At 39.2% G+C, this 19825-nt stretch overlaps 1 protein-coding gene across 2 annotated transcripts; it reads left to right on the plus strand.

The window, feature by feature from the left end:
- Window positions 1-2481: 2481 nt before the first annotated feature.
- On the plus strand, window positions 2482-19107 carry tdrd3 (tudor domain containing 3). Of its 2 annotated transcripts, none has more exons than XM_034116936.1 (13): window positions 2482-2694; window positions 3618-3702; window positions 5602-5667; window positions 6368-6528; window positions 7652-7793; window positions 7916-7987; window positions 9484-9633; window positions 10093-10245; window positions 14809-14986; window positions 15952-16077; window positions 16557-17557; window positions 17950-18075; window positions 18264-19107. In XM_034116936.1, exons 1-13 carry the CDS (start codon window positions 2657-2659, stop codon window positions 18414-18416), a joined length of 2451 nt encoding a protein of 816 aa, XP_033972827.1. In that variant the 5' UTR covers window positions 2482-2656; the 3' UTR covers window positions 18417-19107. The 2 variants fall into 2 exon arrangements, with proteins under 2 accessions (XP_033972827.1, XP_033972828.1); XM_034116937.1 differs by having other exon boundaries at window positions 18230-18412.
- Window positions 19108-19825: the final 718 nt, after the last annotated feature.

The raw sequence follows: 19825 nt of genomic DNA on the forward strand, positions 1-19825 counted from the left end.
CATGATCTGTTTGGTATTTTGAAAAAAAAAACTTCACAGACATGTTTTATATAGGTATGGCCCTACAATATATTATTCAAATATAGCATGATAGGCCCACTTTAACCATATATCGAGACTGATTGTCGATTTCAAATGTGTGCTCTAAAATGATATTTGTTAAATTACTATTATCATTATTATAAGCAAGACAATAAATGGCAAAGATATGTAGAAAATAACCGTATTTAAGATACGTTCATAACGTAACGTGGGAGAAAATATGTTTCTAGAAGATATGTAGAAAATAAACGTATTGAAAACGCTCCTGTGGGTCGTATTATGGGTCGGAACAATCGGCCTATTTGGTCGTATTAGTTGGAGGACCTTTTTCGGCTGCGTACTTTCAAATGCTAGTGCACTCGAGCTGGTTTCTCCATTCTTACCTACCCTACCTTTAACAACATGACATCAGTGATTGCTCTTGGTGGATGTTTTTTGTAAGCTTATATTCAGTTGATGTTGTCATTAAGCAGTTATGCTTGATCATGCAGAAATGTCTTCCTGTAGACAATAATAGCCTAATGATGTTAATAGGATAAAATGTCACAAGAAGTAAACCTTTACACTGCCTTTGTGCTTCCAGACAGCTAGAGGCTTGCCAATCCTTCTTAAGACCTCAGCACTGGATTCAAATTATAATTAGACATGTGTACTCCACTGACAGTCACACTGTAAACTACTGTTTGATTGAAAGTCTCTCAAAAGAACATATCTTTGCCACTAGCAAAAACAAGAAGTCCACAGTATGGCTTCTTAACAAACAGGTTGCAGATGCCTTTTAGCTGTCATTCACTCACACATTCATTTTTTTAGAGGCGGAGCTGTGATTCAGTTTAATTATGCTTCCACAATTAGCATATAATAAATATGTAAATATGCGATTGACTGGGACACATTCTCACCAATGGGTAAACTGACATAATACAGAAAACTGGTATGGGAATGGCTGCAAACAGGCTTGGCATGTACATTTAGAATAAATAAAACATATGCTTTTTGTGTTCTTAGTTTGAAATCAAATGTCACTATTAAATAAAAAATTCAGTTATAAAATCAAATTTTTCTTTCTTTGACTTCAACCTCTTGAAATCTTCTTATCTTTCAAGACCTTTATTCCTTGAGTCCCTGGATGGCTGCCTGCATGGCTGCCTGCAGTGTGTTAACGCTCTTCTTCCAGCCAAAGACATGCCTTGTGGCATCGTGCCTTGCTAATCCTTCAGACAACAAGAGATCTACCCTTCCAAATCACTCAAAGAAATGCCATGGGGATAAAAAAAAAAAAAAAAATCCAGAGGCAAAATAATACAAATGTAAATGTTTGTGTATTGATAATAAAATTGATCTTTGTTATTTGAATAAACAGAAAATCCATCGCCTTGAGCTTGAATGTTGTTTTTTCATAATTGATTATTGTGTGCTTTATAAGAAAGAGTATTTCAAGACAATATGTTCATAACATACAAAATTACAAATACAAGTCAAGTACAGATTGTTTAAATAAAGTACATTTACTCAAATAAAAGACGACATCGCATTGTGAATGTTTCTTTTGTGCATAGGTTTTTAAAGAACTTACCTTACATGTTTATGTATTTATACAACCAGTCATTAGTCTGTTTGTTTTACAACAACATTTTAATTTTAATTCAGTAGTTCTACTACCAGCAACCACACGTTTAAAGTTGTATGCAATGGATGCAATGAAACAACGTTGAATACTCTTTTTGGTATAGAGCAATTATTAATCAGCTGTTCCATATGACAGAAGAAGAAAGAAGAACATCTTGTAAAACCTGTGCGGTGGGAAAGAAGTTTCTGTCTCAACAATTCAGTGTGCATATACTGCCATCCAGTGGTCCCAACTAGAATTGTATCATCAGAATCCTGGGTTTTATTTGACTAGTCTAATAATATACTTATACTACACCTTGCCATGTGTCCCCAAATAATGTGACACAGTTGTGCTTTCAGACTGACTAGCCGTTCTGAAATGGATGTATGATTAAATGCTTTCAAATATTTGAGCTAATATGTTACGTTCCTTAAGGCAGATATGTGATGTTATAAGTGTCAGGGTCCCTGACTTATACAGACTGTCTGTGGCCCTTTCTTTTCGTATTGGTTTACATATAATACAATACAAAAGAAAAGAGAAATAAAGAGGGAAATGTAAGCCTGCCTACAATTACTTAATATATTGTGTTGCTTATTTTTAAAGGCAATTAAACGTATTTATTGAATAACACAGGTATTTCTATCTTGGTAGGATCCTACTGTATGATATAAAACTGCATATTAGGAGGACAGTCACCTTACTAATGTTGTCATTAGTTTAAAAATTATTCCAGTAAGAAAAGGTTAGGGTATAATTAAGAAAAAACTATCCATAAGAGAAGAAAAAAAACGCTCAAAAAATGTTAAAACGTATTTTGACCCACACGGCACTCCATACGTGAGCACTGGATGACGCTAGTTACGTAGAGTCGTTCACATTAGCAAGCGTTATCATTGTTAGCTGAAGAACATGTATTACCGAATCAGATAGTCGTTATTTAAGTGTGCTCACTTATAACTTATTGGTGTCGGTATTTACACATCTACACTGTGGACGAAAATGACTGATGTCACAGAGTCCCTGACCAAAGAGGGCTGGTAGGTAGCATTGTAGCTAACGTCAGTGAGCTAGCTAACTCAATGAGGTTCCAGATTGGTGTTGGCTTGCAACACTAATCATTATTAGCTATACGTTGACTTTATAATTTTGCGAGAGCACAACGGTTTCCAAAGTAAACACGACCAATTCAGTCTGTGTGGATCGTGGCAACGCTATTACTTATACGGCTATCTAACTTCGAGCTAGCGAGATAAATAACGTTAGCTTGATATACCATTAAAGCTAATACACAATTAGCTTGCCATTATAGTAACGAAAACCTATGACTACACTTTGGGTTAACCGATAAGCAGTGATACAGTGGTCAAAGAGCGCTGGATTCAGCTAAATTAAAACATTTGCAACGATTTTGAAAGTCAGAAAACGCCTGGTTTCTGTAACTTGACATTGTTTATATCTCATATTAATATATGTGCTGAATATTTTAGATTATCGCTGCCTTTAAACGACATCATATTAACATTTACCCTCCTATACTTGTGTGGTTTTGTAAATGGTATGGTCCCTACACTGGTGTTACACTCTTTCCCAAATATTGCAATTCTATATTTTATAGATGCGCCTTCGAAATTAAAGGACATCTGAATAATTTTTAAGAGGGCAGATTCAGCAAAAAATATGTTCTGATGTGAGAGGTTGAGGACCTGGTTCCCGCCTTTAACAATCATAGCCACATTATTAAGCCTTACCACGTGGTGAAACACATTTGTAAAATCTCGAAGATGTTCAAACGTGTCCTTAATTGTCTAACATTACAGCAGATATACAGTAGCAGATAACTTGTGATTATGATGGCAATGGTATTTGTGTCTTTTACAATAATATTGTGGTTGGGCAAACTCACCTACCTGTGGAAACAACTGCATCATCTCTCCTCTCCACCTTGTCTGTTATCTCACAGGTACCTCAGCGATGAAGGCATAGCAGAACTGAAAGGATCTGCAGAGAAAATAACTCCCAATGACATTATTCGTATTGCACTTAATGTAAGTTTAATTTTGCAAGTTCTACATATGCAACTTATTTCAACTGCAATTGCTTAGTATGTATTTAACAGTATGCAATACAGTATTCAACAATGTGTTCTCATAATAATTATTATAATTATTACATTTGATTTCATTAGGCCATTGTTTCTAAAGCACATGCTGATGTACTCACCAAATAACCATGCTAGTTGAACAGACAAAGCTAGAAGCACAGAATTGGAAATTCTTTCTTTATTCTTTCTTTTGAGTGAATGTTCAGTATATTGATATTTTGTAAGTCAACTAAAAAGCATATTATTGAGCTTATTGCTATCTTAGAATAACCTTTTATTGGCAGACCCAGCATCTGCCAGTTCATTTCAGGCACTTGTCCACTGTCATAACACGATATCGGAAAAGAACATGGGGCCCAAAAATGATTCGAAACATATATTTTAAATTGAAAGAGTAAACAGAAAAATTCACTAAGCAATGCATGAAGACCGATAACAAAGACAGAAGAACCACAAACGGCCTTGGAACTTGAAAAGCTTTTCTGTTAGACACACAGTGGGTGTTTCTCAATCGCGAGTAAAGCTGCTTCAGAGCCACTATTTCAAGCATACTACGTCATCGAGTGCCGCCGAAGTACTGTTCCAATCTCCAGCATACTTGGAAATCTACCGAGCCCGGCGTACTCCGTTTGGAGAGATATCAAGGCTGCACATGAGTAGACTCCGCGGTCTTAAAATCCCCACAATGCTTTGCGCACGGACCAATTTCCCCAAATCTGTGACGGAAGATGTAAGGCGGGGCCTCTCATATGACGCACACCTGCACACTTGCTAGCGTGTTCCACTCTTCGTTTTCCGAATGCCAGGAAGTATTCTTGACTCGCTTCTGAAGCAAGATGCTCGGCAGACATGTGCTACCAAGCAAGCGTACTCGCGATTGAGAAACACCCAGTGAAACTTCTTACCTGACTTGCAACAGCGGACAATTCCTTAACACACAATACTTTAATTTACTACAAAAGCCGTGACCTTTATGTTTTGGCCAGATGCTGCAAAAACCATTTTTACTTATCACAGCACACCTAAACCAACCAACATTTAGCAACTTAATTCTGGACCTTGTACTTCAGTGAAATCTTTAACATCATTTTAGCATTAATTTGGATCATTAGCTGCTTTACTCACTTTATTCTTTTATCACAGAACCCTGATTTTCCCATTTTCTCTACCCTGTTTGGAGCTTTGATGCAGCCTTTTGAAATAATTGTATCGAAATTGTGTTTGAGAAATTCATTCCAACTTCAATATAAAGAATCAATTCCTTTTTTAGTTTTACTGGGGATATACAAGCCCTCTGCTTAGAGATATTGTTGCCGCAGTAAAACAGGAGTAGGTCATAGACCCTCTTGGGATTACTGCCTCGTTGCAGCCAACAGCTCTAATTCAACAGATGTTTGCAGTACGGAGATCATTAGAAAACAATTGACCTTTATGTTCGTATCAAAAGAGTTATGAGATTGTTTGAAAATATATATAACTGTTAAATCTACAGTAAACCACAAATGTAAATGTTGAAATGATTTAAATTAGATTGTGCTTAATAAACTATGGAAATCAAAATGACAACATATTTTACACAATATAATATAAACTGCATAGTTTGAGAACTACATATGCCTTATAGCAGAAAAGCATGAAAACTTGATGGTTGTTTCTGGGGTTGAGGGTAGGTGAAAGGCTTCCTTTCTTTCAAACAGGCAAATTAATACAATTAGTTTTTCTCTGAAGCACACTACAGTGTAGGTAGTCACATTTGTGGATGCATATATCTATTCCATTATTCGTTTGTTATACTTTTGGCACAGTATTTGTTATTTTCAATTAAGCAGTGTCTCATTTGCAGAGTGACCTCAGGCCTATTGGGAGAAAATGTATACCGCCAGACATCAATAGTGGAAGAATTGAGAAGGTGAGTGCTACACAAACTATTATACAGCCAGTACAAAGTGATATTTATGATATGTTTCTGGGAAATAAAGTGCTGCTATGGTTTTTTTTTCAGCTCAGTCAGTGCAGGCTGTAGTTCCTGCTGAAATGTAGTTCTCATGAGAGCCACTAGATGGCCCTGACACACTGACAAAGAAACATCCAAAAACTGCTTGAACTGCTTAAAACGGGGGTTGAGCAACTGAAAAAAAACATTTAAAAACATTGTCAGAATATTAAATCATAATTCTATGTGGGCATAACCCGTGCTCCATTCAGACATCTTAATATGATGCTTGTCACTCTGGTCATACACATTTCCTCGTACATTGTATCTCTAACGGAGAGTGCCATCCGAGCAACTATAATTACATTACACATACAGATTATAGTAAAGCCTGTGGATTGCATTAACAGGTGTTACAGGCATATTTTCACGGAAATACTAAAACAATTTTTTGAGAGAATTTGAATCTGAATCTATTCAAAAAATAGTCGCTGAATCAAAAATGTAACTATGACTTTAGAAGGAATATATAAACCTTTTCTGATACAGGTATGCTAAATAAAGAGAGCAACAACTCAATGGCTTCAGAGTTTTATGCCGGCACAATCTTCCCCCACAGGCTGCTGTTTTTGCCTTTTAAGCCATAATTAATTTGCTGTCTCTTGCACATGGCCAGTTGGAAGGTCCATGTGTTCTTCAGGTGCAGAAGGTGAGGAATGTCTCGGCTCCTAAAGACCGCGAGGAGTCCCAGGGCGCGCCGCGAATGCTGCGTCTACAAATGACAGATGGGCACACCATCTGTGTTGGATTGGAGTTTAAACACCTGTCTAAAATCAGGTACCCATATAAGTGTCGTGTTGTGTTTAGGAATATGTTAAGTTAGTGCAATCACTGGCATTAGGTATACTTTGATTCCCTAGGAAGTTAAATATATAAAACAAATTGTAAATAAAAACACATTTTTAGTAGCAAAGGAGGCTGTCATTAAGCCAGTTCATCATATATTTCAAAGCAAATGTGTAAGACGTTGCCCTCACCCTTCCTTTTCACCTCCTTGTTAACACTCACCCAAACACTCACCTCAATTTTCCATCTATCTGCAATTTCCACATGCTGGCAGCTATCTAACAATTTCCAGCCTTAATTACATCTCCATCCCAGCAACGGAGGCCTTGGTGACTGCTGCCATGGTGACTAGCCAGTCTGTACAGGTGGAGTGGCCAGAATGTGGGCCTTGACTTCCTGATGGGAAGCGAGGGGAGAACAGAACAAATCCCCTCTTTATGAACGGCACACGCGCACTGGCTGCCAACAGCGGTGCCTAGTGTTTCTTATGAAAGTGTCCGCTTCAGTGTGCGTGAGGCCATGAGTGAGGGGCAAAGAAGGATGAGATGGATTACAGGACCGTTCAGTGTGTGACACAGTGATATAGAGGGATGACGATTAAGCAGTGAATTGCTACATTGAGTGAAGTGTAAATAGTGTGTGTATACGTGCTTGTATGTGATTGAATCGAGGATAGAGAGAGCCTCACTTCTGCATTGGCCTCTATCACGAGAACAGCATCTATCCCAGAGGTTTGGAGTGAAATCCCTAATTGTTGCTTTGGCATCCGGCATCAGTAGCTGGAAATCCCTCTAAGTCTCTGTGCTTTCTTAATGAGAGAGGCAGAGGCCTTATCAGGCCTGATGAGATAGAGGGGGCTTTTAATTTACCATGAGGATGGGTGAGCAGCTGGGATTATTAATAGTCTCTCCTAGCCTTGCCACCCATCCCCTGGCACGGCTCCATGTCATTTATAAAGTGGTATGGGCAAGGCAATAGGGTGGGGGACCTGGTATAAGCAGTTCTAATATCCCAGACCCTTGAATGTTTTGCCATTTAACAGTCAGTTAAACAATTTAATAACAGCAATTATTTTATACATACATATTTATTGTTTTTATTTGTTTTTTTTCAGTCTTAATACCCCCCCTGGAACAAAGGTAAAGCTCCTTGGTACAGTCCAGGTTAAAAATGGTCTTTTACTGCTCGATGACTCAAACATCTCTGTCCTTGGAGGAGAGGTCGATCACATGGTGGAGAAATGGGAACTACAAAGGGTGAGAGGCGATTTTGTTATGATGACTCAGCTTCTTTTGATAATAAATGTTGAAATCATATGATAGAAATCATTGTAAATCTGCTTTAAAAGCCTGTTTTCAAACTTTTAAATGATTTGCAGAGTCTGGCCAAACACAGCAGGAGTAACATTGGAGCAGAAGGTGGACCCCCTCCCTTTGTGGCGTTTGATCAGGTAAGGATAGTACAGATAACAGAATAAAGTGAACTGATCTCTGAATAATATACACTTCCATCACATTGTCAAACAATTGAGATTCATGCATAGTTTTAGATGTGAAATAAGCAAGTATACTCTTTTCCTAGAGCCTTCAAAAACAATTAAACCTCCTTAAATTCTTCCAAATTGTTTGGTTTTGCCCATTAAAATTGAGTTTCTCATTTGAAAAATACTGAGCCTGAGTCAATACTCCCTTGCAAAGGATCACTGTATCAGCTTGACACTTGGGTTTGGGGATTTCCACCCACTCTAAACTCCAGACTTGCTCAAGCTTTATAAAGTAACATGAAGAGCATTTGTGTATCTTCACACAGCGTTCTCTGGATTCACAGTTTAAATGTATTTCTAGCGCTGAGCCACTCTATAACTCTGTGTTGATTGGATGTCTGCTTAGGATCATTGTATATAAATAATATCATTTTCATGGGAAACTGGCGCTCGGAAGCAGATTACAAAAAGAATTGGTGCTTATATTTTCCTTGGCTCTATGTTTCGCTGGACATTTTCTCCCCTCCGATGAGTTCAATGTATTTTATACCCCATCAGACAATAGAATATTGTGCCTCATTCTGATTCCCTTACATTTTGCTAGGCATAATTATAATGAGAATCAAAAGAAAGTAGCATGCAAGTTTGAGTCGTCAAATTATCAATCAACACTTAACCTTAATGATCACTACGCATGCAGATTCCTCACAAGATCCAATTTGCCAATGGTTGGGTTAGCCTGGCGTCTCTGGAGCTCCCAGACATTTATCTTTGGGAACTGTTTTCTATCGAACATAAAATAAGTTAAATGTCCACTGCAAGGTCTGAATTACCCAGAGTACTAGAGAGATCTTTTCCATCTTCAAGATTTTTAAAGATTTGTGGGCCTCAATTAAGCCTGAGTGGTGGAGAGCTCAAAACCTGGGGAAATTAAAAACTTGCCGCATAGCTTGCGTTGCGCTGCCTTATGGGAAAAAAAACCCCACTTCAAAGATATATATTGTACACCTAATGCATTTGGCATGTCATAAATTGCAAGTCCTTAACAAGTTTTCCACGTTTCGTCAACCCTGGCTTTATAATCGTGCCTCGTATCACTTATCCTGCACGGATGGCGAATGCAACAAAAAGATGGTGAAAATACTTCATTGGTCTTTGCTCCAGTCACTTGCTCACTTCTGTGACTGAATCACACACACAGGCGTGAGACAGCTGCAGGAAGTGTTGAGTATCATATCAATACTTCCACTTGATAAAACAATACAGTTCAAAGTTGAGATTCATAACATTAACCATGAGCTGAGATGCACCCTTGAGATTTGCGATACAGTTGGTTGCTACAACAATAACTTAAACACCATAAGCGACTTTATTATACTTCTAACTCCAACAAAATGTAGACATGCCAAGTGCAGGAAGATCTTTGAGCTCATGTTCTTACTCTCTCTTTTTGCTCTCCGTAGAGGTGTGAGAGGAAGGAGGAAGTGGACTCCAGAGACCTGGATCAGAGGAAGACTCTGCAGTCTCAAAGTGTTGCTAAAAGTCCGGAGGAGAATGATGAGTTTGAAAAGCAACGGACAGCAGCGATTGCTGAGATAGCCAAGACCAAAGAGGTATGTAAACCCTTATCATGGGCCTTTATCAGATCTTGGAAATGGTAACCACAAGGTACTTTTTTATTTTACAGAGCTAAAGCAACATTTTGTAACTGACATTTGTTAGCTCTGTCTCAATATATAAGCTTTCATGGACATGAATCTATAAACTATATTATAATTATGTTTATCAAAACATTTTTAATAACCTTTAATGTATGTTGAGAAGGGACTGCTCTTTTTGCCATGTTCACTAATTTGGCTGTTTCTCTCATTAATTGCAATTTCTGCACAAACTGTTTGATTTGGCCCCCATTCGATAATGAATGCCCCTTATTGACATTCATCTCAACATCGACTGCTTTTAACAGTAACTTCCTACCTCCACTGTCGACTAGAAAGTTTGGTTTCCTGTGTTGGCTTTATTGTTCTGTGCAGCGTTGAGGCTGTATTGATCTCTGTTGTTTGTCTTGTTAGGGGCCGCGCACATTTGGTGGTGGAGAGAATGCGGGCAGTAATTTATCCACTGCTGCTTCCTCTTTCCGGGGCCGAGACTCATACCAGCAGAGGAGACGAGAAGAGCGTTTTGAAAGACCTGAAAGCAGAGAAGATGGAAACTATCGAGAGCTGGTGAGAAGACAAACTTTTTTTGAACTGTTACAAAAGTCTGTTTAATATACAGTCGTTATGAATGCCTCTTATGTTCAAACTAGAGAATGCAATTCCTGAAGAAATTGCTAGTGGGAATGCTTTATGCTGAAAAGCTGACGCTAAACTGCTATGCTGAAATGTAATGTGTAAGAAGAAAGTGAAAAATTTAGATTGAAATGATACATGAACACTGGGGGCTTGAATGTGTGATGAGAGAAGAAAAGAAAGTAAAAAGGCTTGGAAAAGCAGCAGAATATTTGAACTGCAAACTTTTGAACTAACTTGATGGCGAATGATCTGTCGCCATGCCAACATCCCATAATACGCTTAGATGCGTTGATGGCTGCATCTTTACCAAACCTGTGAAGTTTTGGGCCATTTGGAGCATTTTCACTGAAGTTATGAGAAAACCGTTTTTCATGGCGAGCATTGTGTTGCCATGGCAACGGCATTTGAAGAAATCTCAAAACTGTCCAGTAGATGTCTTCACGGCTGGCACACATGTGAAGTTTGAGCACTTTTTGAACATTTTCATAGGAGTTAATGTATAGCGACATCGTCTTTTATGGCGAGAGATGCGTTTCCATGGAAACGGCATATGATGACACCCCATAATTGACGTAGAGCTGTTGAGGGCAGGACCATTAACCATTATCTGAAGTCTGCTGCTCTGAGCATGTCAGTTGGAGTTATGACATCATCGTGTTCCATGACACAGGTGTTTATATTTGAGCTAACGACGTGTCCAGAGATCAAAGGTTTCCATGGTGATCCAAGCTTCCCCATTATGTAGGAATTATATAAATAATTCAAATAAATGTGGCAAAGGCTCAAATGTGTTGAACACAGGGTTCGTACGGGTGCTGGAAATCCTTGAAAATGCTTGAAATTTAATGTGGTGTTTTCAAGGTTTGAAAAGTGCTTGGATTTTGGGAATGGTGCTTGGATTTGGGACAAAGTGCTTGAAATTACAAATGCTTTACTTTTACAATAAATTGCTGTCTGACTGAATAGTTCGCTTTTTAGATTAAAAGAAAAGAAAGAAGTCGGAGCACGCTTAATTGCTTCACTTCTACATAAAACAGCTCCGCTCCGGCCTTCCCGCGCTATGAGCGTGACCTGCAAGTGTTTTTTTTTACGTGTGACCTGGGCATTCTGATGAGAGTGATAGATGACAGTATGCCAGGAAGTTGCCGTTTCAACGAGCGTTGGCTAGCAGAAATCAAATACAAGCCATGACTAAGACGTGGATCAACCCCACGAATAGCCTCCTGCAAAGTGTGCAAAAAAGACTTTCAGTTATTCACGATGCGAGAGTCTGTGCTGACGAGCCACATGAAAGGTACGCCGTCGTAGAGCATTTTGGATTAGACTAACGTTGCATGTTACGTTTGTTTAAGCTAGTAACGTTAGCAAGCTGAATAGCGAACTCGATGAGGGGTAATTGCTTATGCAGGAGACAATAATTTCAGAGGAGCGTACTTATGTCAGAACACCACAGGATGGTTACAGTCGACATCCTGTGGTGTTCAGAGGATGAAGCACTCGCTGTTGTAATTAGACATTAGCTTGTTAGTATGTTGTTATAAATTATAAACTGAGGATTTGACTGCGTCACTATGGTTGATAATTTTAGAAACAGGCTTTATTATAAAGTCTTGTATTATACAAGTAAAACTACATTTTGCTTTAATCCCACGTAATTGTAGAAGAAACACAGTCTTCCTTTGAAGATGTATAAGACAGGTGTCTTGAGTAGTCAGCATTACCTACAAATCATTGTACACATTTGTAAATATTATTTTCCACTTGTTACCATTGTGAGTCTCTTTTGATGCAGCTCTGTGTGATTTTGTGGCTACAATTCAGGCTAATACGCTACCAGAGGTGGAATAAGTACTCAGATATTGTACTTAAGTAAAAGTAGAAGTACCAGAGTGTAGGAATACTCTGTTACAAGAATAAGTCCCTCAATCAAAATGTTCCTCAAGTAAAAGTAGAAAAGTATTAGCATCAATATATAGTTAAAGTACCAAAAGTAAAAGTAGTCATTGTGCAGATTGGTCCATTTCAGAACAATATATAAGATATGTCAGCCAGGCAGAAGAAGTGGATTTAGCAACATGTAGTTCATGTAATTCTCCATGTCCACTTGTTGCTGATGGTTGTGGTAGAGGAGCTGTAGATTTTTGCACTAATATCTGTAGCATGGTCAGTAGCAGTAGCACTAGCAGTAGCTACTGACAGGAGGAGGAGCATGTCTCCGTGGAGAGGACTCGCTCAGAGAGATATTCTCTACAAACACCGGGTGAGATCCTCCTTTGTCAATATAATGGATCAATGCATGAAATCTGACTGTTTATTTTGTTTAAGGAGTATATTGGGCGTTAACAATTCTGGTTTGCCTTTTATAATATTATTTCATTCAAGAACCCCTTGTGCGTTTAATTAACACAGCCATGCTACAGCAGTGAGCAGGAGAGGTGGGGAGAGGTGGAGCTATCGTTATTTTTTCAGGAAATATTCGTATAGAGGTGATTACACGGACTCGGTTGACCCCCCAGAGCGTTTCGTTTGCAAATCTATCCACCTTGGGACCCGTTATCGTTTGTGGGGTCAGTTTCTATCGGCCTCGTGTAAATAATAGGGTTATACGCACGCGAAACTATGCAGATACAAGCAGTTTTCTCCTCGTGTAAACGGCGCCTAACTCACATAGCAACAGTCGCACCTGGTATATAAGTGGTGTGGCTGAGTACTTTAAAGGGTTCATGAATAGAGGGGACTTGAATGTGAAATAAGAACAAGAAAATAAAAGTCTAAATGCATGAAAAAGCAGCACAATATTTGAACTGAAAACTTTAGAACTAAAACCATACGTCACCAATAATGTCTAAAATATGTGGAACATGTTGAAGTCAGTATGAAGTCTCCATCAGACGGAAAAGAATAGGCTGAGACAGTCTGTTAAACTCCAGTGACCACGTCATTAGTCTGCTGCTCTAATTATGTCAATTGGAGTTATGACATCATCGTGTTCCATGACACAGGTGTTTATATTTGAGCTAACGACGTGTCCAGAGATCAAAGGTTTCCATGGTGATTAGAGAGAGGAAAGCATTTTCATTGTTCTGAATGAGATAAACCTGTTACATGTTAACGTTTTGTTGAAGAACCGTAACAGATATCGGTGAAATTTCAAAGCGTGAAGCATGTCAAGGAACTTGAGCATCTGAAGTGTACTTTTTGTGTACTTTCGGGTCAATAATGTGGCCTTTTTGGCAGATTAACTAAAGGTGTGCGGCTGCTGTGGTGGGGAAAATTGAGGCTGAATTTACCATGGGTTTTAATGGAGACATGTTGAAAGTTTTTGTCACTTCATGCCCTCAAGAGGCATTTTGTTTTATCTTTCAAGCTACGAGAAGTTTTCCTACGTTTGTCATGAAAAAGTATGTCTCAGGAATGTAGGGGTTGGGAATTATGGCAGGTTTAAAAGAAAATATGAAGGCAAAATGAAATCTGTCCTCCACTCTAGCTGTGACATCACGCACTCTAAAATCTGAAGAAGGCCTCTTTACCAAGGTCTGAACAATGTTTAATATCTCTAAAAGTACGAATCAGATTTAAAAGTTGTGTTACACGAATAATGTCAGAAAGATTTGACATTTTAAAGTTGGAATGAGGTTTCTGAGTGAAAGTATGAAGGAGCAGTTAGCAGTTGAAGAAGGAGCAGTTTGAAGTTGCATGAAGATTGTTGAAGTCTGAAGAGTTCTCCATTAACTTCCATGTTAAAAATGGGATGTATTATGGGATGTATCTCTGGAATTATGAAAGTTATGAATGATAAAAGTAATAGCCAATGATTCCCGACCGAGCTGAACGTTTTGATGTTTGAACAGAGTTTCTGCGATGTTCAATGTGGGAGAAGAAGCAGCGCAAAACAACCCGGCGGAATAATAAAGAATTTTGTGCGTAGTATAACAGATAGTGGGAATGCTGTGTCAGCATTCCCACTAAATGATGATTGCACCTCATATTTTTGAAGCCTCTATTCATTGCAACAAAGCAATTTAAAGCAGGGAACTTGTACTGCATTTCTCTTTGGTTTCTTTTGTCTGGATTAAAGTCTTATTTCATGGCTCATAGACTATGTGAAGCATTGATTATAGTATAGTGGAAATCGAAATGAATATGAGGCCTGGCCACCTTTATTGCAATCAAGTGGCAGTCCATTCGTCTAGCTTTGTGTGTCGACCCGCCAGCTTCTAGGCAGAACTCAGCCAGCTTTGGGCTAAATGTATAAATAGGATGGAACAGGATATCAGAGTGTTTTGCTTGGGGATGTTTAATGATAGTTTGTAACTTGAATGCCCACGAATCCAACCTAGATGTCCTCTTAAAAGGAGGGTTCTCTGTCACAACAAACCTTACATATGAGTCTAATATTACTTACCAAACCAATATCCATCCACAGGTCTTTTTCTCTCTCTGCAATCTTTGTTTTTATTCTCCCTAATGTAATGTTATCCACCTTTTGTGTAGGTGGATGAACGTGCTCTGAGAGACATCATGGAGATGGGCTTTAACATGCAGGATGCTCGGCTGGCGCTAATGGATAACAACAACAACCTGGAAGTGGCACTAAATAGCCTACTGACAGGAACTTTTGAGGCCAGAACTAGCTCAGTGGTAGATGAACCTATCAGGCCCCCACCCAGAGGTACACTCGATTGACACACACACACACACACACACACACACACACACACACACAGACACAGACACAGACACAGACACAGACACAGACACAGACACAGACACACACACACACACACACACACAGTGTTTTTAAAATCTTGCTTTGAGAATATGCCACATAGCCTAAAGCACTTTTATGTTTCTAAAGAGTAAGGGCGAGAAATCGCAACTGACTATTTTCCCAGGCAAACTGTCACATTTAAGATGGATATTCCACTTCGGAAAATCAACTTGCAGTAACTTGTTTAGCATAGGGACGTTTTTTGCATTGTTGCTTTATACATCATCTATTTGAGTCAGCTACAGAACATTAACTTTTCCACACTGAACTTTTTTTTTTCTTTTTTTATATTTTATACGGTATTCAGAGAATTAATAAAGCGGGAAACTACAATTTGCTCTGTAAATACATTAGGGAGTAATGTCATCCTAAGCAGACAATAAAGGCGCTCTCCCTCTGTGTTTCATGTGATTCACAACACTGGCTTATCTCTGTTTCTGCATTCCGCACATACACTGCTTACCCCCAAAATACACCAATCATGATACACAGCATTGTTTCGGAAATGTAAAATGTTGTATTTTGCCCCTAGTTTAACTGTCAAATCTGTTACCTTTGCATTGTTCGCTCTGTTAGCACTGTTAGCTGCTAGCCGCTGGCTCAGCCCTCATCATGTTGAGAGCCGTTTGGAGGCAATCCCTCAAATATGGATTTGTTCTGAATTCCCTCGAGAGAAACTTGAAGGAGTGTTTATATGTTCCTGTAGTTTTTCTTCAGACACACATATGTATGGAGACAGAGCCCGCTATAATTACTTTAAATGTAGACACTTGGGACCAGAAGGTATTCACATTTAAACGTCCAGTTTCATCATTCAAACTGTTCTTATTTGGGTTTGCATGTTCTTCTTTTTGTGTTCTTCTCAGGCAGAGGAAGGGGAAGAGGCAGGTCTAGAAATGAAGATGAAGAGGAAGGACCAGGGGGAAGGCCATCTGGTCCAAGCACTCTTTTTGACTTTCTTGAATCCAAAATGGGAGTTTTCTCCATTGATGGTAAGCTAAATGGTCCGGATTCAACTACTTTGGAACTTGATGTATGAAACACATTTCATGAATATTTTAATAATATTTTCCCAGCCAGTTCTTCAGTAAGAAAGTACTCATAACAACAGTTCCCCACCACGGGCAAAGTCCATATTGGTAGTCATGCATCTGGCTACTGTGAGCTGAAGGGAATACAGTCATGTTTTCTTAATGCATGAACTCACTGCTGCCGTGGAAAACCAATGCAGAGGAAGTGCATATTTTTTATATGCTATGTATTTAATTTAATAATTGTGTTCGTCCATGGATGATATGATTTGGTAATTCCATTTATGATTTTGTGGTTGTTTTATTTACCACTGATGTTTAATCCTGATTGCATAACTGTGTGTCGATCATGGTAACGTGTCAATGATCCATGTATTATTTGGTCCACTATTACCATAGTTTTTGATGCCACTGTTCTTCATGTTATGTTTTTTTCTCAGAATCAAAGAGCCAGGCTCCTCAAAAACACTATGATGGTAGAGCGAGTTTCTCCAACTCGGACTATTACTCCAAAGACACATCTCAGAACAAGTTCTCCTCGCATAATGACCATAGGCAACAAAGGAATGACAGACCGCCTCGCTTCCACAGGGACGTTGATTTTCCAAAACCTGGCCAGGAGCCTATCTCTAGCTCTACAACCTCACAAACATCGGCTCAGGCCCAGCAGTGGAAGGGCCAGGAGAGATGGTCCCGAGGCACAACAGACAGATCGCATAACGACAGGAGGGAGATGAGAGATGAGAAAACATATCCTTCATCTTTCTCGGCTACTTTCCCACATCCAAAAGAACCTCAGCAGCAGATGGAGTTTAGCGGATCTTCCCACCAACGATCGAGGAATGGAGATGGTGGTGGAGGTGGGAATATGTCTGGACCGCCTAAAGGGAGAGGCGTTAGAGAAAACGCACCCACATCTAAACTGTCTGATTCTGCAGGCAGTGAGCCAGATGGAAGAGGAAATAATAAACGCACAGACAGACTTGAAGAACCAAACAACAACAACAGGAGGAAGGGCAAGACTGAGCGGCCAAACACAGACCACTTTGACCGACAAAGGGACAGTGGGCCACCTAACCTCAACCTGAGGGGAGGGGGCTCAGGGTCATCCCAAGAAGTGGGCTTAAAGCGGGTTTGTCAAATCGCGACAGGGGATCCTTCTCATTTCCAAAATGGAGACATGGAACACAAAAGAACTGGGCCAATAAAGCCATTAATTTCATTAGTCCCCCCCAACAGGGAACCGCCCCCCAACAGGGAACCGCCCCCCAACAGGGAACCGCCCCCCAAGAAAAACGTTTCGAATAACCCAGGACCTAATAAGAAAAGGCAAGGACAAGGCAAAGGTCAAAGTCCTCGCGGATCAGAGAAAAGTCATTTTGTGGATCAGGTCTGGAAATCTGGAGACCAGTGCCTGGCTCTGTACTGGGAGGATGGCAAGGTATGTCATTTCTGGATTGTTAACAAAATAATAGCAGATCATTGTTGAAACAATTCAACTTACTTTGACGTGTTATAAAAGGCTCACTGAAATTAAATCCATACACATATAACCCTGTTCTTGCATGTTAATGGTCAACAGTTACTACTAGAAGGGATAAATAACTAAATGTGTTGGACTGATGTGTTTTTTTTTTGTCTGAGAGATGTTCGACAGTTAACATGCCAAGAAATAGTGTGATTGTTAATTATTTCCCCTCATTCACAGTTTTTTTTGTCAAGTTGTCATTACCTAATTGACATGTCTCTTGTCTTGACATGTGAAAATGTCTGTGTTAAAATTCTAACATTTCTATTTGTTTCTGTCTGTGGTCTGTGTGCATGGCCTTGAAGTTCTACCATGCCAGAATAGATGCTGTGCATCCGTCAGGCACCACGGCTGTGGTTGTGTTTAGTGAATATGGAAACTGGGAAGAGATCGAGCTGCATAACATCAAACCGCTTCCTGCTGATGCATTGGTAAGGAGAAGCAAAGCTACTTAAAGAATGTATCAATTATCATTAAGACCGTAATGTGTTGCTTAATACTAAATGGAAGCAACAAATTAAACTGTACTCAAGTGGGTTGAGCAAAGATGAAATATGAATGACATCTTAATCTGATTACCCACAGTAACATCACAACCATATCAAATGTCCAATGGCAGGAGGAAGATGATGGTTACTACGACAGTTCACTCGAATTTCGCCCAGGGGGAGACGGACAGCCTCGTCGCACAAGACCCACTCAGCAGTATTACCAGCCTCCTAGGGCACGAGACGAGACTGATGTGTCTGCGTTTACACTGGAAGGTAAATGAAAAGGAAATGGTGGTTATTTTCCTTTTATAATAAAACATCAAACATTGTGTGTACAATGTGTGAACAAGGTTCCTATTTTTAAAAGGAGACTTTTTATTCCTAATATTTCCTTCATTTTGGTGGGAGTCTTGAATTGTATAATAAATGTGAAAGTATGGACTGTAGGAAAGTAATTTGAAGGCATTACTGTAACCTTGCATAATTACCTGTATATAATGTATAAAACTATTGCCGACCACAATTAAACAAACTCTCATGCTCTTATTTCTATGTAGAAATTGATTTTATACAATTGTATAATTTAAACTTTCCCTGCTTCTGTTGTTAAAATCTCATTCTGTACAAACTGATCACAATGTCTTCAGCAGTTGTGAAACCAAATCATCCCCAAAATGCAAACATGCTTAATTTTGATAAATTATTTAATAATTGTCTTTGTCTTAACTCATTTGTGTGCTTGTCCCACATCCTTCCATGACAGAGACTAAGTCACTTTCAAAATAATCCAGAGTGCTTCCTGAACTTTTTAATTGTCCACATCTACAGGGCATACTGAACTTTTCAAAGGGCTTAGACAAAATGCAAAAAGAAAACTGACATGGGCACCTGTTGATTTTGTTAGACATATCTTCTGTATATTTTGTGAAAACTTGTGAAATGGATGCATGTAAATAAACAATTATTATAGTATGTAGCAGATTTGTGGTTTTATTTGTATTATCCATCTGGAATTCTGAATAAACTTTTCCAGAGCAGTAACAGAGACCTCACTGGGGATTTTGAAAAACGTGTCATTAGTTATGAGTATCAGTTGGATTTAGATTATCACTAAATTATTATAGTTTCTGTCTTATGGCACACCTCATTTCTTCTCTCGTCGTTGGCATAGACACTTGCGGTCCATAGCCAGCAGCTCAAGCTCATTTGTTGTGTTCTGTGAAGCAAATCCAAAGGGTAAGACAATCTCTTCCTGCTGTAATAGAGACGTTACACTGCGGAGATATCATTTTGCACAATACAAAGGGACTGTACCTAGCTCATCCAGCCTTGCACACACACCACTGAGCCTGCTGTGTATGGACTTGTGCTGTGCAAGAGACACGTTTTACACATCAAGAAATAATCTCCACCTCGGCTCCAATTTCACTCTACCAGCAGTAGGAGACAAATGGACAATACAAGTGGGTTCATTGGAGAGGTCGCGGCACTATTCTGTATCATTGGTCCAAAGGATTTGCTTTATTTTCCAATGAGGCACCAAGCAAGCATAGATGAATAATTAACGCCTGGTAATATGGAAACCTATCTGTTGGAGAGGAACTGAAAGTGAAGCTCTTGAAAGAGTTCCTGGGGACTGACCATGACACACTGGCCGGATAATCATCAGGATTGATTTTCAATCAGATAA

Source organism: Trematomus bernacchii, unplaced genomic scaffold (genome assembly GCF_902827165.1).
Source record: "Trematomus bernacchii unplaced genomic scaffold, fTreBer1.1, whole genome shotgun sequence".
Lineage (NCBI taxonomy): Eukaryota > Metazoa > Chordata > Actinopteri > Perciformes > Nototheniidae > Trematomus > Trematomus bernacchii.